At 48.7% G+C, this 22,518-nt stretch overlaps 7 protein-coding genes across 7 annotated transcripts; 4 read left to right on the forward strand and 3 right to left on the reverse strand.

Moving 5' to 3' along the window:
* The first annotated feature begins 1,526 nt into the window (after nt 1-1,526).
* On the forward strand, nt 1,527-2,734 carry EI90DRAFT_3089347 (uncharacterized protein). The gene is made up of 4 exons (XM_039062290.1): nt 1,527-1,594; nt 1,654-2,031; nt 2,085-2,541; nt 2,619-2,734. Exons 2-3 carry the CDS (start codon nt 1,984-1,986, stop codon nt 2,508-2,510), a joined length of 474 nt encoding a protein of 157 aa, XP_038908740.1. The 5' UTR covers nt 1,527-1,594; nt 1,654-1,983; the 3' UTR covers nt 2,511-2,541; nt 2,619-2,734.
* On the reverse strand, nt 2,665-5,152 carry EI90DRAFT_3135671 (aryl-alcohol oxidase-like protein; the record flags this gene model as incomplete). Its single annotated transcript, XM_039064738.1, has 13 exons — nt 2,665-2,751; nt 2,808-2,911; nt 2,975-2,995; nt 3,058-3,183; nt 3,256-3,573; nt 3,639-3,732; nt 3,788-3,975; nt 4,045-4,287; nt 4,356-4,491; nt 4,557-4,667; nt 4,731-4,887; nt 4,955-5,036; nt 5,101-5,152. The coding sequence occupies 13 exons, from the start codon at nt 5,150-5,152 to the stop codon at nt 2,665-2,667; spliced, it is 1,719 nt and encodes a 572-aa protein (XP_038908741.1).
* A 4,051-nt stretch (nt 5,153-9,203) lies between these two features.
* On the reverse strand, nt 9,204-10,776 carry EI90DRAFT_3135672 (uncharacterized protein; the record flags this gene model as incomplete). Its single annotated transcript, XM_039064739.1, has 2 exons — nt 9,204-9,683; nt 9,760-10,776. The coding sequence occupies 2 exons, from the start codon at nt 10,774-10,776 to the stop codon at nt 9,204-9,206; spliced, it is 1,497 nt and encodes a 498-aa protein (XP_038908742.1).
* Nucleotides 10,777-11,534: 758 nt separating this feature from the next.
* EI90DRAFT_3089365 (uncharacterized protein) lies at nt 11,535-11,882 on the forward strand (the record flags this gene model as incomplete). Its single annotated transcript, XM_039062291.1, is given in 2 exon segments — nt 11,535-11,733; nt 11,744-11,882. Coding segments are annotated over 2 exon segments (247 nt in total), but the record flags the coding sequence as incomplete, so codon positions are not given.
* A 1,542-nt stretch (nt 11,883-13,424) lies between these two features.
* EI90DRAFT_3089369 (uncharacterized protein) lies at nt 13,425-15,696 on the reverse strand. Its single transcript, XM_039062292.1, has 6 exons — nt 15,408-15,696; nt 14,516-15,356; nt 14,270-14,447; nt 13,974-14,203; nt 13,898-13,908; nt 13,425-13,840 (listed from the first exon to the last, which is right to left on the reverse strand). Exons 1-6 carry the CDS (start codon nt 15,474-15,476, stop codon nt 13,682-13,684), a joined length of 1,488 nt encoding a protein of 495 aa, XP_038908744.1. The 5' UTR covers nt 15,477-15,696; the 3' UTR covers nt 13,425-13,681.
* Nucleotides 15,697-17,574: 1,878 nt separating this feature from the next.
* Nucleotides 17,575-20,028, forward strand: EI90DRAFT_2947581 (cytochrome P450 monooxygenase CYP63; the record flags this gene model as incomplete). Its single annotated transcript, XM_039055354.1, has 9 exons — nt 17,575-17,879; nt 17,987-18,169; nt 18,243-18,328; nt 18,387-18,895; nt 18,997-19,165; nt 19,231-19,538; nt 19,633-19,660; nt 19,749-19,906; nt 19,987-20,028. The coding sequence occupies 9 exons, from the start codon at nt 17,575-17,577 to the stop codon at nt 20,026-20,028; spliced, it is 1,788 nt and encodes a 595-aa protein (XP_038908745.1).
* A 619-nt stretch (nt 20,029-20,647) lies between these two features.
* Nucleotides 20,648-21,890, forward strand: EI90DRAFT_3089385 (uncharacterized protein; the record flags this gene model as incomplete). The annotated part of the gene is made up of 2 exons (XM_039062293.1): nt 20,648-20,764; nt 21,361-21,890. Coding segments are annotated over 2 exons (247 nt in total), but the record flags the coding sequence as incomplete, so codon positions are not given.
* Nucleotides 21,891-22,518: the final 628 nt, after the last annotated feature.

The following is a 22,518-nucleotide window of genomic DNA, read 5'->3' on the forward strand; positions in this document are numbered from 1 at the left end:
AAGTTCGCGTAGATACTCAATCCATCGACTCTGTTCTTCATTATTTTTCCGATATTTTATTTCAATTCATTTTGTTGAGTTATGATTTTATTCCTATTTTTATTTCTGGTCCGTGGAGGTTGTATGATTTTTATCCAATTTTTTGTGATGGTTTCTGGTTGTTTTAGTGTTGTAACTTTTATATTCCTACACCGTGCACGGCCATCAAGAAAAACAAGCGTGATAAGGAATGACTCATAGGCCCATGACAGGCCGTGGAAACAGGTAGCAGTGGCGGAGAAGGGTGACGGGCTTGTTCAGGCAGCGTTGGGCAGGTAGCGGAGTTGATGGGGTCGAAGCGGAGGAGGGAGAAGGTGTGGGGAGCGATCACCTGACCGTGGGAATTGCCGGGTCGTGACATAAGTCTCCGATTCCATTCCGGAGTCGTCCAAATCCACCCAATCTAACACCCTTCGATTTCCTTGTGCTTTTGTCTCCCCACTATATACAGGTGCTTGTACATACTCATTTTGGACCCTCAGTCTAAAATCGACTAGAAATGCCCCCTAGAGACTCCCTGCTCACCGCTTCTGAAATTAAGGACCAAATGGACAAACAGCAATGGCACAGTGCTCCCTTGAGTCGCTGAGGCCAAGGTCCCTCCTTGCTAAGTCTCCGGTTCCCCTCCGGAATCGTCTGCCCTCGCCCAGTTCTAACACAGTGCAGGAATGCACATGGGAAGTGTAGTGGGTCCAGGTCCAGGCTAGTCAGGGTGTGTGCCCTGACATGGTGTAGAGAAGTGGGGTAATGTGGGGTCAGGATTCTGGGATATGACAATAGTCATCACACTTGAGGCTGAGTTGGACTATTCCCTCATAGACTTTGACTTTCCATAGCCATGCGACTATTTTTCCAGTATAGATATCACCATCCAAGTTGACTGAGTGGTCAGTCAATGTCAGCCTTTTGGCAAAGAGGCTCCAGTGCGGTCCTGATCTGGCCCATCTCTGACATGAAACTTAGCAATCCCAGGTAACTTAATTTTCTTTATTTTATGAGCCCAAGATCATCACTCCATGATGAGTTGCACCGATTTTAGAATTTGGGCACAGCCAATATAAATGTCTTGGGGGTCTTTGCATGTGGGGAACTCATATAAGGTGAACACCGCAAAAACCGGCAGTGTAAGGTATGGTAGGTCATCCCCCTACACTGTGCATTCATTTTTTTTAATCATCTTTATCACTATTCCTCACTCTAAACAACTGTATTTACTTATGTATGGTGCAGGGTCAGGTAAAGGGATTTCACTTTCTACCATCACTGGGTCGGCACCCACACACCAACCTTAAATATCCATTCAACTTTCTATAAATTAAAATACATCTGTTGGTTTGTTGCTACACAAATACAGGGGTCATTTACAATGTCATACACCATGAAATGGCATTTGGTACATGCATTGTAACATTTGGCTGAGGCATTGTAAGTCATTGAGATGCATAGCAACGCGTTGCAATGGATATCACGTGATGCAGCGGATCTGTAACTTTTCGGACATAAAGGACCATAGTCTTAGTGGTAAAGTACTATTTGAATCATCGTAAAAGTGAAGGTATTTTACCATCTTTAAAATAGTTTTTTACGCGACTCTAATTCCCACTGTGCCGTAAGAGAACCGTAACTGTGGTTCGGTCCGGTTCGATTATGGTTCGGTCCTGGTTCGACATGACAGCTAAGTTCTGGGACCGGTCCCGGTTCTGGTCCTCAAAACGTCACCCCAAGACTGGACCACGGCACCCCTAGTTCAGAGTGTTACAGGTGGACCGGGGGTTGCATTGGGGCATAGTGGTGTCCATTGATCCCAACGGGGGGAGTGGATTCTATGAGATTCTTTAGGGCGTGGCGGGTTTCTTGCCTGGATGCTGTGGCCGTGTCAGGGTGGAGATTGGGCAGCGACATTTCTGTCTTGGATCAGCGGACAAATTGGCCACGCAATTACGTATGACATGGATAATACTCATTTGGTTGTGGCATGGGTTAGTTCAGATAGGTTGTACGGGTTATCGCAGCGGGATGGCGGGTGGTGATGGTTTGGTTTTTAGACTATGGACTATCGCACTCAGGGTTCAAATTCTTGGTCGACCTCAAGTGGATCAACCAGCAAGTTGAAGCGGCTGGGGTCATCGACGACACCTCAGCCGAAGTTAGAAACCTTCACGCTCGATACTGTTCAAGAATGGGCTTCGGCGGACGACTTCGACAAGAGGTATGGGTACGTCCAAAAGACGCCTGAGGTCCTCGGCGAGGCAGGGATGAAATACGTCCTGCTGTCGTTGTGGAGACACCATACCTCCAACGAGGCAAAGGCTCGTAGGGCGGCTAACTCGGCCGCCTCCAAGATTTCAAAACTGCATATGGGTGATTACCCTATGCCGCCTCCTCCCTCTCGGGTCGGGCATTCGATCTATGCCCAAACCATCTTCACTCGCGCCCCCCACAAAGGACGCGAGTTCCTCTCTCTCGTTTGATGGATGGCAATTATGGCCATATCATGCTCAGGCAAGTCGCTTCATACTTTCTCATCTCTCTTGGTGTATATACTCATGATATCTATCCTATCGCGATATCGTGCTCAGGTATTGCTGACAACAATATACATTTATTTAGCTTGGGTTCCGCCATTTACTTGTAATCTCCCACAATGATCTCCGAGGCAAGCTCTGCAATCGCATAGATTGGAATCTGGGGGTGGGCTGTAGGTACGAAAGGCTAGAAAAACCACAGGTCATTAAGCGACGTGATCCAGCAAAGGCAAAGGCACGCACAAAAATACTAGCATCGACGACGCGAAGCTTCTTAATTCCCTTCACGGTTAGGTCAGGGTTAACAACACCCTCAGGACTGTCCTTAGCCGAAATGACAAGCGTGCCTAGTAGTGAACAAGAAACGAGATCAAATCAATCATTCGCTTAACCCAATGATCAGAACCTACTGGTAGGGTGGAAAGCGGAAACTGGAAAGATGAAAGCAAACGTCAGCACCCCAGATCAAAATCCTCGTATCACGCACACACACCCGTATTGTTGCGAATATACTGTATGATCGCTTCATCCGTCTGTGCCTGAGCTAAAGGGCCCCATTCACCTAGAACATAGTCTTTGAAAACGGGCGCAGTCAGGAAGTCTCGTGCGTGCTTGAGGGCTATGGAAAGAATAAACCTCAGCCTCGGCCACGCCTCTGGAGGGTGATGTTGTGAGGGAAGCCTAAGCTTACCGGCCACGGCGGTGTGGAGATCGGGCTCCTTTGTGAAGATTGCAGGATCGATCACGGGAGCGTCGAAAGGATTGCTTGACCTAAGTTTCACGCTTCCCCTAGAGCTAGGAGACAAGTTGACAGTCGCCATAGTCATGAAATTCCCCTCCGAGGGTTGGGGATAGAGTGTACTCGCGAATCCGTCATCCATGATGAATTCAAAGTTTGGTGAATTTGGACCTGGGGAATCATCGACGACGCCGGGTTGCGACCAGATGGGATCATCAGAAGGCAAACGGAAGAACCCAATCAATTGAGCGATTGTGTTGGACAAACGGCCTAAAATGGATGGTTCAGTATGTGGTTGCTTCGCCTGAATGGGGGGAAGGGGGAGTTGATTTTACCGGTTTTGTTTGTGTCGTACAAAATTTCTTGTTGTTGAGCGAAGGCAGGATCATGGGAGAGCTCGTCTCTTGTTCCATTGTCATTTATATACCACTTTCTCCCGAAAAATATGACCTTCCAACCTAAAATTCAGGAGGCCGGAACTCACGTTGTTTAAAAGCAGTGTGTGGTCTTGCAAGTTCTTGCCCACTTCGGGGTGGTCCTTAACCACTTTGATCCCCAACGCTTCGAGTTCTGACTGTGGACCAACGCCTGAGAGCAGAAGGATTTGGGGAGAGTTGATGGAACCAGCAGAAAGAATGACTTCTTTAGAGACATGAACGACGGTCTTTGGGCCTAGAATCCAAATTACATCACCAAGCAATTAATAAAATCACTCCCTAATGCAATCCAAGGATCATTTACCATTTGGGCCTTTGGTAAACTCAACGCCAGTCACAACTGGTACTTCACCCTCAGTGAACAATATTCTGGTGACTTGGGCGTTCCGTAACAAATTCAAGTTCGGTCGGGCCCCAACCGCCTTGAAGTAGTTTCTTGAAGCACTCCTAACGCCTGTTCCTATGGTTCCAAACATTCTGCCAATACCGAGAGGTTTCCCAGAGTTGGCGTCGGAGTTCCAGCTGAAGTCCGGGTGCTCGAATGCAGCTATGATTGGACATTGATATATATGAAAACATCCGTGTGACACAGAAATTGACGTTGATGAGGCATACCTTGTTTAACCCTGTCGGCGAAAGGAGTTGGGTAATTAGGAAGGGAGATGAGTATGGGGCCTTTGTCTCCATAGACGGCGGGATTATAATCCCCGGTGTAGTCGTGACCACTGGTGGGGAGTTTGCGGGTTTCGGACTAAGAGCGAAGGGGGGAGGGGGCGGATAAGATTAAGTCGGAACGAGGGGGACGAATGTCCGAACCTTTTGGGAGAATGAGAGGATATTATCCCACGACCAACGTTGATCGCCGGTGATATTGGCGATTCTGTCGTACTCTTCGAACGACCCACGAGTATAGAACATGAAGTTGATCTACATCAATATTGTCTTCAGTACCATCATCGAGCTTAATAGAGATTGGAATCGCTCACTCACCATTGATGTCCCGCCGACCACTTTTCCACGTGGGAATGGGACTACTCTGTTGTTGAGGCCGATTTGAGGCTCGCTCTGATAACGCCACAGCCCCTCTGTGCCGAACGCTGGTTGCGGAGCAAATACCGGGACATTCCACGCCGGAGTGTTTGGCGCGCTAAATTTGGAGGAGGAACAACTGAGAGTGCAAATTCCGGCACGCACAAATACTGACCAAAACTTACTCTGTGCCAGCCTCAAGCACGAGGACTTTGAAATCAGGATTCTCCGATAGACGCGTCCCGAGGACAGCCCCCGCGGTGCCAGCTGCATAATACATCGTAAACACTGAGCGCGATGATCTCGGCACATAAGTAGCATGAAAACGTACCCCCGATGATAATGAAATCGTAGAGAGTTTTCAGTGCACTCTCAGAGGACATGGCCGGTTCGAACTACAGGATGACGACCTGTTTCTTCGTCCCCTTATCTAAATACGCAAGAACGCGGCATTGACCCTTGCTCATTTTTTTGCTTCTGTGTATGGGCATTCGCCTGGGGACAAGTAACGGGATTGATTGGTCATGTCGGCGTGGAGTTGGCCGGATCTCGCGGGAGCCCCTTGACTACGGGGGGCGGTGCAAAGTTATAGGACCCCCAATGTCTATCATTCAATTGTTGATGTGATGAGTAGAGCCATATACGCGCAAAGCCGCTTGTGAATCATGTCAGTACGGAACCTGCTGAATCATTAGGCAGGTTACCAGCCTCTACTATTAGTACTGGCTGAATCATGCATCCCAATCGCTTGGATGTGAAACCCGACGTCACAACGGCTTAGTGTGCATGGTGTATAATCCAACCCCCTCTCGCAGCTAGCTAGGTCGCAGATCGATACAGGTGAGTTGGTTAAGCAGATGTTCGGATTCAACACATTTGTGAATTGAGATAAGGGTCTCATTATCATGAACCAAAAGCGGGTACCGAACATCAAGGCCCAAGGGCGATGAATAGGAGCTGGAAGGTTTTGGGGGAAAGGCTTTCGTAATAGATACAAAAAGGGGGGAAGCACACTGAAGCCACCATACGATTTTTGCTTTTTGTTTTTTTTGGCAGTGAGACAACAGGTACGTGAATTCAACTTTACAATAAAATGAGTTGCTGGGAAAAATTCTACATGAATTTCATTTCCTATTATGTACCATTTGATGCTTAGTCGACCTAAGAGCTGACGATTCAAATATCTTTCATATACAAGCGCACGGATTTGTTGACCCCTGTCATATCGCGCAAGGTAGCTCGGTCAATCGAAAGGATGGCCAATCGAGGGGGCTTCGAACGGGGCTGCCAGCAGCGAAAGTGGGGTTTTCTCATGCATGGTGTAAGACAGTGAACAAAATAACGAATAATTGGAATTGGCGTGCCAAAAAATGAACAGCTAGCAAGTATTGCATAAGTTCGAAGTGTCGGCGCACGCCAGTTGCCGGGTACTGTCGTTCATTTCGGTCAAAGCTAAAGCGATCCCGCCATGGGCGGCGGGGTAATCCGTGACAGCGTGGTCCCCAACCATCATATCAGAGCTACTCACAGTAGCACAGTATAGTCATTCTCGCCGTCTCCGAAACACCCGGGGGCTTGCCGAGCAAACCCGTATATTGTACTTATCCCATCCTTGCTCGGCTCCTGCCTACACCTTCCAGCATTGTGGCACCCTTAAAATTGAAGCTGTCGTCCCAAAATCGATTCGTTGAATGGACGATTACTGGCTTCTATAATATTTACCTATGTAAGCCTGCTGCATTGTGCCAGGAACGTATCACTCCCGCCCGAACAACGGGACTGAGAGGCCCGAGGCCGCTTTAGTTCAACCACAACTCACCCTTTGAATATCCTTCAGTCCCTTATGTAGGTCCCTTTTTGCAAGCTGACCTCGTGCCATACTCAGTGTAATATTCTCCACACTGCCGTTTTCCTCGGATACGGGCCTGCCACGCCGCCCTTTTATGTATAATGTTTATCATTCGTTTCCCATCCCAGCACCCGTTCCCTTAGTTAGTACGCCATATATATATATATGCGGGGGGCACCTAGTCAGGTACACAGAATGAACAACCACGACAATGAAGACTTCTTCATATGCCTCCCCCCGAGTGATGATGATGATTGGCGTAAAATTGGAGGGAGAACGTGCGTTTGCATGCATTGGTGGGCTGATGGCGATATGGCATCATGGCGTGACGTAGAAGTTCCAGCGTCTGTGTGTAGCGGTGGGCGGGCCCGTTGACTGGAAGGCAGCGGGTGTCGAGCTTCCTTTCTCAAGTGGAGGGGATGGCATGAGCGGATCGAATACCCCTCCCCCCCGGGGGGTGGGATCGGAATCGACATGGGGTATGTCACAACAAGAATGATCTCCTTCACTGTGGGATCGAGATATTGAAGCAGTGACCCGCCGATTTTGCCCACAGGTGGGTTTGCTGACCAGCGTATGGCAGAAAGGCTAATATGGAGCGGCCAAGACCTTTAAGTCTGAATTCGCACTTGACATCGCCACTGCTCGGACGCTCCAAATGGACGATCAGGGGGGGCAAGTATAATTTGCCGTGACGTTCCACCCATGGAATCATTTCAGAATCCATAGAGATGCTATGGAATGGAGGGGGGCAACACAGCCCGCATCGGTGGGAAAAACCTAATCTCGTAGTGTTCGCCCCTCGCTAGAGGCTACGCCACCAAATTCACACCACACACATCGCATGGGGAACATTGCTGAAAGCGATGGGACATGTACACGTGGTCCAAAAAGACACCAGAGGGTATCTGATATGTTGCATGCCGAAGAACAATTCCGAGGGGGGGGGAAGTCGATCACCAGCATTCAGTCAGACAGCAATCATTGACGTTTGGCAGACACTGTAGCGATAGCGCTTCCCCGGACTGTCCAGATCGACGTCGAGCGCTGCTAGTTATCCCAAGTCGCGTACCATTCGTTCGTCAATAATGCACAATAAAAAAAAGGCCATTTGGTCTAGTGTGGGAAGGTAGTAATGACAACGTTGAGGGTGTTTACGTACGTCCACTGTATGTATAAGCCAAGCCGCCACCGGAGCACAAGCCGAAGTGGGATCCACTTTGATTAAGAATGAATACATATTATAGGGTAATTGCATATGGCTTCGCGCTTGCTAGGAATAGAGGCGATACTGATATTTACAGTAGTATATCCGTGTGAGCAGTCAGAACGAGCTAGTGACCACATGTGACATTACCAGCCGGTTGGCATGTCGAAAGGGTTCAATTGCTTAGCAGCGTCCAGGACTCATTTGTTCTATATCGCATGCACGCTATGTGCATGGCCTCTTTCTCCTGTCGTCCCTGTTGCTTCATGCTCGCCAATTCATTCAACCCCACTTTTACATCTGCGCCTCCCAAAGTTTCGCATCAGTCTTTCCATTCGAATTTTTAAAAGATAGACCAAACAGCTTCAGAACGAACTCGCGCAACGAACAGATGCACTTAATTGAACCAACAGTGCTAGTGCGCGCTACCAGCGAGAGAATTATTGTAGGCAGAGGCTCCTGCACCAATACATATAGGAGTTCCAGTAAGCCAGTTGGCTCATCTCGCGACTGCAAATGACCCGGAAGTTACGCATGCAAGAGTCAAGTCCAAGATTTGGTCCTTAACTGGGTTGCTTCACTTTAACGGGAGAGGAGAGCCAGGCCAAAATCGGACTTGAACAACGACGTTCCTGGCAATCTCCGCAATTCAAAAATTCGCTGTTTTCCCACGATTACACTCGTTGCACCCAGTCTGACGGCGCTTGTTGTGCCGGACAACCCAGTGTGAAAGGATCAGGAACAGCAGGGATGTCAAACCATTGCCGTACGCTATTCGAGGCCGGCTCTAGCCTCCCCCTTGACTTGACTAAATTTCGACACAAGTACTGCCTCACTAGCGCAAAATCACAAGACAGTACTACACTTGAGTGATGCTACCGTCGCGACCAAGTCGTGTGAAATAGAATATTAAACCTCGAATACGGGAAGGCTAATAATGTAGTGCTTGACATGACGCTGTTGATCCCCATGGAGTAACAATGAATGATTGTTTCAACCCTCCGATCGATCGGATCCCTAGCTGTTGAATTCAAATGTAAGTGGGTTGCGCCATCCATATATACAACAGTCTGTACGTAGACATATACACAGTACTGTACTGTGGGCATATATATCCCAAATACATGATGCAAGCAGCTAGCTCAGCATTGTACGACTACATAAGATGGAAAGCTACATATACATATAGCTAACATTGAGCAAGTCAAAAATCATGCTACATGGTAGTAAAAAAAAAGAAGCAAATGATGTCAGTGATCGATCGATGATTAACAACACAAAAAAATGTGCTTTGACGTGTGAACATGGAGCTAAAAGGATGATGATGGTGACGTGGAGGCAAGTTCTCAGAAAACACAAGACCCGACCCGAGGCCGCCTCATCTCAGTTCGTCAAATCCAAACCCACCTGCCCCAACCCCTACCAAATTCCTTCCTGCCCCACCATGATAAGGCGGACTATACGAAGCATAAGAATACGAATCAAAAGAAGATGGACTCGAAGCGCTCATCGAACTCAACGAGCCGTATCGCGTCGAGTAGGAATGCGAAGAAAGGGACCTGTGGCTGTAAGGATGGGTTGGTAACCAAGTGTGGAAGGATGAGGTGGAAGAGGCAGTGCGGGATTTTTTGTTTGAGGAAGATGTGGATGACCAAGGTAACCACCACCGCCATAATGATGACGTCTCGTCATCTTCATCTTCGTCGTCGTCATCGTCATCATCGTCGTCATCGTCATCGTCGTCATCGTCGTCTCGCTCATAAGGATAAGAATTCCCCGAGTCATTTTGGTTCATGGCACCTCGCCCAAATAATGATGATGAGGAGTTTTTTGTAGCAACACGTTTCGGATGTGCGTCCTAGTAAAAACATGAACACAGTTGAGCTCCCGGTCTCTCATCTCGAAGCTCAGATCAGGAAGAAAAAACAACGCACCTGCCAAATGATCGTCTGACCAATCTTCTTCCATTTCCCTAATCCTCCTTCCTCAGCAGTATGTTTACCCCAAATCCTCTTCTCCCTGGCTTCCCAACTTTCAATTTCATACACCCTAAAATCATCTTCGTCACTGAATCGGACGTTTTTTCTTACGTCATTATTGCGGTGGTGGTTGCTGCCAATGTCGATTGGGATCGGCGTTGTTGATCCAGTGGGTGTAAAAGTTGCGAGACTACTCGAGGATGCTGAAGGGGAGATGATGGAAGAAGCGGAAGAAGTCAGGGAAGGAGTATCGAGAGGAAGGGGGACTGGAAGGGGAGGTGTGAGATGAGGTGCGGAGGAGGACGACGTCGTCGTCCTGCCCGGGGATGAAGTTTTTTTGAGCGCTGAGCGAAGAGTCTGGATGTGGATGGGAGATGATCGCGGAGAAGAGGGAGGTGAATTCGTTGAGGTTGTGGAAGTTGAGTCCATGCTCAGAAGGCGTGTCCGCTCGGTTGGTGTTTGTGTTTGTGTTTGTGTTTGTGCCTGTGCCTGTGCTTGTGTTTCCGCTGGAAATTGAATATGATGAGTGGGCGATGAAGGGAGGAATGTCGGTGATCTAGGTGAAGCAGGCAACGTAGAAGTTGAAGGAGAAGATGAGAGTAAAGGTGAGGGTGAACCGAGGCTACCACTCATCCTTGTAGAAGGCAAAGTATTGCTATCACCACCGCTTCTATCTCTCCTCCCTTCCCTCCTTAAAATCCTTACTAACAGCCGTCCTAAGGCAAGTAGATGGCGAAGGAAGACGAGGAGTGTTGAGAAGGCTTGCCCGAGCGTATGGAGAATTTGTGAAGGCAATGGCACAGCCGTCGACGTTGTTTGCTTTTCGAGATCGTCGAGATCGTGGTCTGCATTGATGGTTGTAGTGGTGGTAGTGGCAAGCATGGAAGTAGAGGTGGGTATCGTGTGGCAATGGCGCGGTGAGCCCGATGATGATGATGATGATGATGACAAATACGTCGATGTTTGATCCATTATTATAAGCACACGGTGTGTCTAACACCTCTAAACGACGGAGAGCGCCCAAGATCCTTTTCCTTTTTGCTGCGAGCGAATCAAAGGGTGTGTATGTGTGTGTGGGGGAGGGAGGACGAGCTAACAATGTTCACTTTTTTTCTAAGCTGTCGGAACGTCTAAGGGTTATCGTCTACACGAGCGCGTGCGGGGGGCGTGTCAACCTTGTGAGCTCTATATACGATCAATGCAAGAAGCGAGCGTGTCAGCAGAGGAAGAGAGAGAAGGGGGGGGGCGTCGTCCCCAGAAGCTCAGGACGATGTTTTTTTTTTTTGTAGAATTTGCGATGAAGGTTGGCTTGAAATGGTAAATGACTCTGACTTACCTCCACGCGTCATCAATTGAGTTTGACGCCACTAGTCTCATTCAGGAATATGGGTTGGCGGCCTAAACATGCAGACGCCTGGATCATGCAACAAAGGAAAGGATTACAATAGGCGGGCCAATGATCGAGCGCGAGTCAAAAAATCAGCGCTCGTTTCTGATTTGTCTGCGACTGAAAAGACTTATAAATAAGCGACCGGATCTTGATTTTGCTAACACCCCTTGTACAGTACTTGCTCTAGGCAGGATACCAGCCTCTATCGATCTATAGATAGACCTGTACGCGATATGTAAGTAAAAGCGCTTATGTATGTACATAATGCTCAGGCCAACCAAGCACGGATGGCCGTTGCGCTCAAACCCGCGCCCGGCCGGCACTGACAATCTCGGCGCTGAAGAAAAATTAAACTCTCCCTCATTCACAACTACTTATTTTCCGGAATTCGAACATGCATGGAGGGCCGAGGACATTTGAGCGAACGAGCAGTTTGCGTCAACGGACCTAAAGATACCTTGACAACAACCTCCAGCCATATTCCCAATTGCGAGTTAATCACACCACCCCCAGGACCAAAGAGTTTGCTGCAACACGACCTAACACCGGTATGACAGGCTAAGCGTTGGGGAATTGGCCGAAACGGGTTCGCACTCTTCGTTCAAGGGTAATATTGCTGGGGAGATTCGGATTCAGGTCAAGTTCGGTTGTCTAGTAACGCGATGTTGTTGAGACTGCATGCATGGATGTGGCAGCTAGAGAGGCTGTCGAGCTGGGTGAGATTCGACATCGAGTCCATGGCTTGTGCCGAACTCTTTTTGGGGTTGTTCCTTCGGCCCGAGCTTTAGGTTATGCTGAGCTGTTGGAATATGCGATGTGAGTGATATGTGTATGCACGCACGGTCAGCTCTATATACGGGGCAAGGCTACTTGCAACAGAATGATTAAGTGGCTCCATTTTTGTTCTTAGGTTCTCCGACCGAGCCCATACGGAGCACTCGGCGGCACTGGAGTGGCTGTCATCAGATGTCCACGCATGTAAGCATAAAAGTATGGCCAACTAGTGTTTGATCATATCATATACGATTTTGCGCTGTTGCGCGTCACAAGTACTATAGTAGGCAGTGCGGCGGACATGCATTATTCATGCACACTCAGCGTGCAGGGGGGTCTCCCTTGTGACGCTTGCTACCGTGTTTCGGTCCGCGGAACAGTGACGTTGCTGTGATCCGTGGTTCCCAGCGTCCTCGACTGCAGATCACTCTAACACGCGCGAAGGGCGCGGGATCACGTAGCCACAGTGGCCTATCAAGCTACCCCTCTTAAACTCCAAGACATTTCAACGCAAGATGTGCTTTACCATCGCATCCTCACCTCAACGCCATGCTTGGCTCGTCGTCGTTCTTCCCTTCCGTGTTGCCAAATTCCAATGACATGCACCGCAACTTTTTCAGCTTATGATTCAAACTAGCCTATTCTGCTCCGACACAGCTTTTTGTCATGCAATTGTACAATGCCAATCTGACATGCTAGGATAGTCGCTCAGCTAGCTATTCCCTCTACGTACAAAGACTTATCATCTACTTATGCGTTGCGAGCTGCCGCTAAACAGCTGACCGCCCTCTCTCTACCCCGGCACCGGGCATACAGTGACCTCTCCCCATCCCAAGGTGATCCGTAGCCGTCAGCTTTCCTTTACAATCCCCAGCAAGCTTAGGAATACTTTGCGCAATGCCCAGTCTCCATACTGACAGGAGTGCGGACCAACATCCGGAACGTGGAGCGCCCTTCCACATCGGAGCCCACGCTCTTTGGGTCCCCCTCGTACCGAGCTTCGACGTGATCCCTACTGTGCTTCCGACATTGCTCCAGTTCCCCAAGGACCCTGATTCTATGGTCGATGGGAGTACGTCACTCACCGCCTCTACCTGCCCCAGGCTGCTCTGTGCGGACACTGGCGGTCGATGACAGTTACTGAAACGCTAAGCGACGAGTTACATACTATTATCCTGGAATCACTTCAATTAACCAAATCCGAAAGTCGGTGCCGCTCGCCCAATTGCATATTCCAACTTGCGGTAAATCATGTCTAGAATCACTGTCAGAGGGTCAAAACGCGCGCGAGCACACCAGTCCATATGGGTCGTACGTGGCGAGTTTGTTGTCTGTTGTGCGAAGGGTGGAGTCTGTCACACTTATGTGAAGAAGCTGGAGACTTAATGCTCTGGCGGCGGCTATCATTGAGACAGCAAATAGGATCGGTGGAAGCTAATCATATTGATACAAGGTATGAAAGTATACGATTGATTGACAACGAAGAAATGGATTGCCCAACGACTGGTAAGGTGTGAGTGAATGGGGGTAGTTATACAAAGATGCAATACAACGAAATCAGCAGCGTGAAACAAGGTATGTAGTCACACATCGAGAGGTCAACAATGGCCGATGTTCCGATCGCCTGTGAGGGAAATGGACATTGGACGCGGAGTGTAGCCCTGCACGCTTGACATCGATGATGAGGCCTGGTCATCCCATTACGACCGGGATTTAATCGAATAAGATTTCGTCTGGAACTTCACCAGGGCGTTCAAAGAGTTTGCCATAGCACCTTGTCCACTTTTCCGAAAAGTGTGCGTATGGGTTCGTCACGTTCAAGTAATTGCCACACAAAAAGCAATAATGTTGTCCACACTGTGCACACATCATCTGTAGGACCACCAGTCATTGGTAAGGATAGACCGGCCATGATGCCATCAAACTTACGTGGTTACAACCTGTGATTGCGTTGGGGGAAAATAAATTAACAATACCTTCAACACGGCTCCTGGAACACGCTTACCATAGGATTTTTCGCAACGCGTATGACACTTGGGACACCCAGTGGTGAATTCTTCGATATACTTTTGGCTCATTTCCTCTTCCTCCGCCTTGGCAATCATCCTCTGAAGATTCTTCCTTCCAATTGACCTTTCCAGGGCTTTCCTGCGCTGTGAGCCTTCCGGCAAGGAGCGGTATTCTTTGAGGATGGCCGACGTGCTGTGTGTCTCGCACGGCATCAGCGGTCCATGCCTATTGTGATCAAAAGTCGCGGTCAGGTCACATAACCCAAAACATAAGTATTTGAGACGATCTGACCATGATTTGCGACAAAACACACAAAAGGAATACCCACATCCTTCGCACATGCGAAATTTAAACCATCCAATCGAATAAGCGGAAAGTTCCTCGCCTGGAGAGTGGTCGTCGTTTGCGGAAGCTGGGGGCCGGACGGGAGCTTGACAGAACTGAAGTGGACAATGCACAATTGAAGGATCTGAAAGTGTGAATCCATTCAAGATTTGAGCTAGACTACTCGTCAGCATGGAGTAAACATTGCCTCACCTCGTTCAATATCGCGTTTCACTTTAAGCCATTTCCAGCGCGTTACCTCCTCATCCGTGAGGACTCTCCTCACATCTTCCTCTGCAGCTTCACTGTTGGGCTCATTAGCTTGGGCATTCGAATTTGCGGATAAACATCTTGTGTCAGGACACTTAACCTGGCCACAATCGCCCTCGCGCACAGCCATACCCCACCCTTCTCGCAGGCATCCCTTACAGAAGATATGCCCACATGAGAGTTGTATACACGCCGTTCCCTTACGACTCTCGAGACATATCGAGCAGAAGAAAGTAGTCCGTGCAAACGATTCCTCGCCCATCCGCGCGTCATGCCACCGAAGCAAACCGGCCATTGCCTTAGGAGCTGGGTGTGTTAAGCTGATGGTGGCCGACGAAGAATCAGCAATGTGCAACGTGTGGTCTAAAAATGAACCATCTAGGATGACTTCTGCGATACGCCATAAAACACCCTCGCCTAGCCCTTTTTGCTCGACCCACAAGTCATAGAAACTCCGCATCAATGGGAGCATCAACGAAGAAGGTAGCCACGAGTGTGCGAAATATGCTGAAATGATGAGAGGGGGGTCATGCAATGGATATGCTGAAGAAAGACGCAAATCTAAGATCAAAGGAGGAAGGTGCGAAACTACCAACACTTCCTCCAATGATTCTGGGGTCATAGTGGATGTTGAGGAATCTTGTCCAGGGCCAGACGCCGGTGGGGGTTCAAACTCAACTCTGATGGGCTGCTCTCTGCCAAGACTGATAGGTAGTTCGAGTTTGATTAGAGTACCCCCATCTTCTGAGGACTCCAAGCGTGTTATACAGTCCGGATAAATCGCCTAAACGAAACATCTATGTGCATGCTCCGAGTAGAGTGAAAAGGTGCCTACTTCCAGTGCCAACAACTCATCTTCAACGATGCTCCGACATGTTTCACCACCGTATGCAGCACCAGCCATGTGTGCCTTCTGATAGCTCGACTTCTGTCGTAGAATTAGCAAGCACGGGTGGACTGTGTTGTGGTGACAGATAAGACTGCGGCGATAAATGAAGAGAGTCTGAGAGGAGCCAATATTCAAATCGCAGCAAGTCCGGCTAGGCGCTTGTAAAATGACTCGGACGCCCACTGTCTGCCAGTGGCGGATAGTAAGTACATCGAAGGACAGAAGCTGTTATTGGTTATTTGTAGCGGAGCCAATTGCCATTCATGGAAGGAGAACATACTTTGCTCTGACTCAGGTACATGCTCGATCAAGAGAAGATTATAATGAGACCGATGCATGCGTAGGATCCATTATCGTGTGCGGGCGCAAGTCCCGACGGTCGTCGGCCTCTATTAGTGCCACGTTGCTCCGCAACCATCACACCCAAGCCGAATGTCTGGAAAAAGAGGACACCGCCATCAGCGAACCACTTCATAGATCCACGACACGATGTTGACTTTTTTTGACCACAGAGATGCACAGGTAATCAGAAACTGAGTCTTGTTGTAAGACGACATACACAGCTAACTCAAACAAGCCTCGAAACCTGAAGTCCTCGTTTTTATCGCTCGCTCTATGCATCTCTTCGGTGCACTTGCCTAATGTCCTGATGTCCTCTCCATCCACACACAAATTAAACAGTAATCAAATTTGATTCATACACCCTCGATTGTTCGCACGCCTTAATTTGCTTCACAACCATCGACTAGGCTCTCTCAAACCGCGCCACGACTGCTTTATCTTCGCAATTCCTCAGCAAACGGAGCTTTCGCAATCCTTTCGAGGCTCAACTCTTTTCTGACGGAGGGACTACCGATGATCGAATGGGCGCCTTCCACGGGAATTACAGCTACGCTGGATACTGTCTAAGTGAGATGCATTGCGGTTTTTCGGTTTGGCTTCTGGGTGATCAAAATGTTGGCGGGAAAGATGGCCGGACCAGTCTGAGAGCGCACCCGGGTAAAAAGAAAATATTTTGTGCGATGCATTCCCATCTCGAATGGCACGAAGATCCCACATGCTGAGGGTGCTAACAGGCCGCCTTTTCCGGGCTTGTTTACTCGTCCACGTACGCCGCCTGTCACGGCATTCTTCAGATCAACTAGAGTGTCAGCAGGATCCAGGACATCGAAACAAGAGTAGTCAGTGAGAGCCTAGATACCTACGGAAGTGATTACAAGGGCCGTACTTGGACAAATGATTTGCGCTCGTTCAGATTTCACTACGCATTATAAATCTGGTACCCCTGCCCAGATAGTGCTCCGACTTCCTCATCACATGCATGCAACCTAAGCTCGACGCACATTCTGACAGAGTGCAGGAGTATCGCTCTCGTGTACGAGTCGAAGTTCGCCCGATAGCTTTGGGAAGTCTCGTGGACCATCTGCCGATACCGGATAATGCGCACAACAGACCCATCCTGGATGTCACACTCAGAAAGTGCCAAAGTGGAACGGACTCCTGCCACCCCTCGAACAAGAGGCGCTGCTCAGAGGGTGGAATGCCCATCATGTACTGTTTATCTTTATCTTGAGATCGTTGATCGTATCGTTTCTCTCGATATAGAAACCGTACGTCCCACTCGGCCTGTAGAGATGGGAATGGTCCAAGAGGTGTCGCATGACGACGAAGACCCTCGTCTTAACGAGGAAGATGCATTGTACGACGGAGTTGATTAATGGAAAGAGTTGGCACATTCTATATGTTGTTAGTCAAGAGGGTACAACCGTCCTCAGACTCCGTTTATTTTTTGGTGGTAGCTTTCGCGGGCGGGATGCCTGAAGGTTTGTAGGGAAGGGCGGAGCCTTCCAGAGGGCAGTGATGATGGTGACGTAGGCTGAAAGAGCTTTTGGACCTAGCTTCTGGTATCCATCCTTTTGGGGACTGATTTAACTCCCCATAAAAGGCAATTTTCCTGTCACTGATCGGATTTTGGGTCCCGATTCAGGGTCCATTTTGAGAATGCCTTGCAAATGATCACTGTCAGCTCAAATGTGACCCCACAAAAGGGCCGGCCACAGCTTGTCGTTCAACTCTGCGTCGGCCACCGAGCGTCTACAGACAAGAATTGTCAATGGCCATTGTGACATCTATCATTCTCAAAAGGAACTATCGCGTCGACCTTATTGTGGACCTCGTGAGGCTCTTTGGCCCTCCCATTCTCATATTTTCAGCGGTAGTTTCCTTTATCGTTCCTCGCACAGTTCTCGCTGCGAATTTTTCGCGGCCTCTTCTCTATGTATTGATAAGCGTGTTGTACTGGACTGCAAAAGTGCAAATTACCCAATGGAGGTACCGTCAAGAGGCCAAGAAATTGGGTGCGGTCTGCTTTCCTAAACTTCGGGGGAAATGGCCTGGAAACCTGGACATCATTTATCTGTACGTCTATATGGTTAAACAAACCAATCCACTACAGTAACTATCTTCATCTGAAAAAAAAACACACACACATTTGTTTCTGCTCCCCCCGTCCCGGTTATGGACAGTGGGATGCGTTCACTCAAGGAGGGATACATCGCCGACTCTGAAGAATTTTTCGGCGATGGTGACACATTCAATATGGGAGCGTTCTGGACGAATATCTATGTTACCAGAAGTCCTACCTTCATACAACACGCACTAGCGACGGAACCTGACTTCTTCCCCATGGGAGAAGACCAGTGCACCTTGTGAGATCCTTTAATATATCATTTCTCCTTTTCTGCCGGGGACCTCATTTCGTACATCGGTCTTGCCTGGTAGGCTTCACGGAATGTTTGGGAATGGTATTTTGGCAACTGATGGCGCTGAAGCCAAGGTACGTAGAGGAATAATGAGACCTTTTTTTGGTACGTGAAAGAACATTGTCCTAGTACATCATGAGCCCCTCCAACTGACATGTCATAGCCAAACAGCGTGTCCGGGACTTCGATCTTCTTGATCGCTATGCCCAGAAGGCCCTCGCTCTCATCCATGAGAGGGCTCAATCTGGCCAATCCATCGACGTTCAAGACTTGTTCCAACGTTTCACTATCGACATTGCAGGAGAATTTCTCTTCGATACGACAGAACTTAACACTCTTGACCTACCACTCTCCCTTCCAGGACAAGTTAAGCCTGGTACAAGAGGAACTCTCGCGGAGGGACCTTATGGTGGAACAATCCACGCCATTGACAGGCTTCAGGATATTTCTGTCCTTCGTAGCCTTAAGGGGAAGGCTTGGGGGCTTTTCGAGTTTTTGAAAGACGAAACGAAGGAGCATAATGGGGTCGTTGATCGATTCATTTTACCGCTCGTTGCTAAGGCTTTGGAGAACAAGAAGAAGAGAGGGAATCAGAAGATCGATATTCAGGATGGGAAGTTCATCGACCATTTAGCGGATTCGATGGATAACGCTAGATTGATTCGCGATGAGGTAAATACGACGTTCGACGTGGAAACCTCCAAGCCCTGGAGAAAATCCACTCCCCCAATGCATGGCTAGGATGCTCAGTGTGTTCATGGACTACGCAATAGTTGTTCAATGTCCTCTTGGCATCTTGGGATACTTCAGCGTCAACGTTAACCTTTGTACTCTATTTCCTATCCATATATCCCGAAGCCGCAGCCAAGTTGCGAGACGAAATAACGAGGATTCTTCCAAGCGGATCTCCTACGCTCGATAGCATCCGGAAAATGACCTATTGTGAGTCTTGTGCGCGCGCGCGAACCTTTTCACAGTGTGAGGGCTAGCTGATGACACCACACTAGTGCGTGCCGTTCTTAATGAGACATTACGTCTCTTCCCTCCAGTTCCAACGATCCCTAAGGCTTCCAGAACGGCCTGTCTCGTACCTGGGGATCACACGACAAACGGGAAACCAGCGTACATCCCTGCGGGAGAGGAGACGATTCTCCTATCTGTATTCGCTCTTCACCGAAAGAAAGATGTATGGGGGGAAGATGCAGAGCTATTCGTTCCGGAACGTTGGATCGATAAGGATGGAAGGCATAAAGTTTTGAATAACTCTCGTGCATTCTATCCGTTTGGCGCTGGGCCAAGGGCTTGTTTGGGTCAGGTAAGACGAGTTTGATGACTATTTAAAGATCATTACTTTCACTTGGTCGGCTATGGGGAACTGGCTAACGACGTTGCCCTATTACACCTTGCAGGAGTTTGCATATAACGAGGCAAGCATCAGTACGTATCATATCCTATCCAAACGCTTTTCATCGTTTCAAATGTTTTTACTGATCACTGGGTGGGGGGTGTTCTGTTATCTGCGCAGTGCTAATTCGTATCCTTCAAATATGCGACACCTTTACATTACGCCAAGAACAAGATGCTCCCCCAGGGTCTTGCCCACCGGAGTCATGGAAAGGGGCTCCAGGAAGGAAAGGAATTGAGCAGGTTTGGCCCAAGACGGCTATCACCTTATTTGTCAAGGTAAAACATAATCTCGCCGTTGACACCAACGCAACGGGATGTTACACAGCGGATCCTCACCAGATTTTCTTTTGGTTTAGGGGGGTTGTTGGGTCCAGATGGGCCTCGCATGTACTAGTTAAATGATGGTTTAATAGAAGTACATTGTTGCCACGCTATCACACCGGTATGCCCGTCCAGCTGGACATGATGGGGTGGCCGCATCAGAATCTACAGAACATCCGGATGCCGGGGCAAAAAAAAAACCACGGCAGGCCTGGATCTCTTTTTTGCGTTGCCGTTGGAACCGGCATCGGTGTTAGCTGCAAGTTGTAAACCAACACGGGCTATCGGTTACATAAACCCGGGAGCTGCTGGCGTAACTAGCTGTGCGTTATTTGATCGATGTGGTTGTATTTCCATCAAGTTAGACCCAGTTTACGCACAGCCGCAGAATTTGCTTATGTAAGAGTTACGAGGCCGTTGGCCGACCTAAATACAGTCATTCACGTGCCAATGGTGCACCTTTTGTAATTTCGACACTATAATTTGAGATCTGCCCTCCAAAAAAAAAAAAAATCCCAATGGTAGCCAGACTTATAATGTACCTACTGTCCAAAATTGGATGAAAAAGAATGAGAAATGAAGGAGAATAAATGCAGGTGAGCAAATGGGCCTTTCACGGCTTACAGCCTTTTCTAAAATTTTTGTCCAATCAAAAGTGAATGGGTATTGACCCCATTCGTAAAAAAATCACCTGAAAATGGTCAAATTTCTCATATTTTTATGTTTCAATACAATAGAATTATATTTCCATATAGTAGAATTAGCGCCCACAGCTAGTCCCCATTCCTCATTGAATGATGACCATGGCACTGTGTCACGACCTGGCAATTCCCACGGTCAGGTGATCACTCCCCACACCTTCTCCCTCCCCCGCTTCGACCCCGTCAACTCCGCTGCCCGCCCGACGCCGCCTGAACAAGCCCGTCACCCTTCCCTGTCACCACTACCTGTTTCCACGGCCTGTCACGGGCCTACTAGTCTTTCTTTATCATGCTTGTTTCCTTGACAGCCGTACATGGCCGTCCTTCTCCCACACCCTTTTGTTTGTTTTTGTTTCTTCTTAACCCCACCCGCAATCTCCGTGAGATCTGGCGACTTAATTCCATTCATTCCGTTATACTTAAATACCGCTTGTACACTACTTCGTACCTCAGTTCGAAAATCAACTAGGGTTACCCCCTGCACCCTCTACCTGACCCAGTCGCACCTCCTGTCTCCTGAAATATCGGGGCCGCGTCAAGTACGAGGCGCAACGCTCACGAACGAGTCGTTGAAGCCGAAACCCCGTTCCACCGCAATTGTCGTCCCCGCCCTTGACGGGCTGTTACGCCGAAGTAGCGGACCTTAACAGTCGCCGACGGCGAGCCACGGTAACGTTTTCCCACACCCTGACACACTGACGGTCACAGCGATCTAGGCAGGTCGCCAGCCTCTATTGGAAACAGTGATCCTGCTCTCAATCCTCCTCACATCAGCCCAGCCGAGCTTCCATACACCATTACCATCTCATGGGTACCAAACATGCATCTCCAGACATGAAGTGACACATCGTCCTCATGTCCTCAACCCTCACTACCAAGGAGGCTGCACAAATTGCCCATCTCGGTGACTGAGTTGCCACATTCTCTCAGCTCACCAGCAAGGGACCTCTTTGATAAAGTTGGCAACTGTGGGTGTAGTTGCGAACTTGACAACTAGGATCTGGATGTGAGTATGGTGTTTCTGTCTCCCACCGGCTCAGCCTGAAGCAACGAGGCTTCACATACATCAGCAAGCACTGTTGGAATGCTTGCTGGGGTGTTTTCAGGAGCGGGTGCGGGGCTAATGGTCATCATTCCAGTGGGCGCGCTTGTCTTTGTTGAGAACATGATAGTTGACACACAGTCGCTGTTTCGGAGAGAATCAAAGCAGGTGAGGAAAACTTGATGATTTCCAGAACTTTTCGTGCATGGTAGCTTAGGACACGGTCTGATCATGGCCAGTGTGAAGGGTAGGATCAATCATTGTGGTCGGGAATAGGTATGGCTGTGCGGCGCTAACTCTACTGTATTGAAAAATAAAAATACGAGAAATTTGATCATTTTTGGGTGATTTTTTTTACGAATGGGGTCAATACCCATTCACTTTGATCGGACAGAAATTTTAGAAAAGGCTGTAATGGTTCAGTGTGACATAGTGTGACCTTGAATTTCCCATGCCAGATCGATCCCCATTCACTGCTCATCGGCGTCGCAGATGGGTTCCTCCACTCCTTTTCCACACTCTTTCACTGTATCCGATGGCAAAATTACCAACTGAGGATAATTTTCTGCCATCCAGTCTTTTTTTGTGACCACTTTTGGCTTTTTTGGCACCTTCTGTTTCAGCGCTTGCAGCTGTTCCTTCTGCACTTTCCATGCTGCCTCACCGGCTTTCTGGTGTCTCTGAAATTCCTCCCAGCCCTTCTGCGCCTCCTTCTTTGCCTTCTCCACTGCATCCTCCATTTCCCTCTTCTTGGCTCGATCACTCTGCTGCTGAATAAATCCCTCATGTGTCACCACGCGCCCAAACACACCTTTGATCCGACC

The sequence above is a fragment of the Cantharellus anzutake genome (assembly GCF_015039405.1).
Source record: "Cantharellus anzutake strain C23 chromosome Unknown EI90scaffold_142, whole genome shotgun sequence".
Taxonomy (NCBI): domain Eukaryota; kingdom Fungi; phylum Basidiomycota; class Agaricomycetes; order Cantharellales; family Hydnaceae; genus Cantharellus; species Cantharellus anzutake.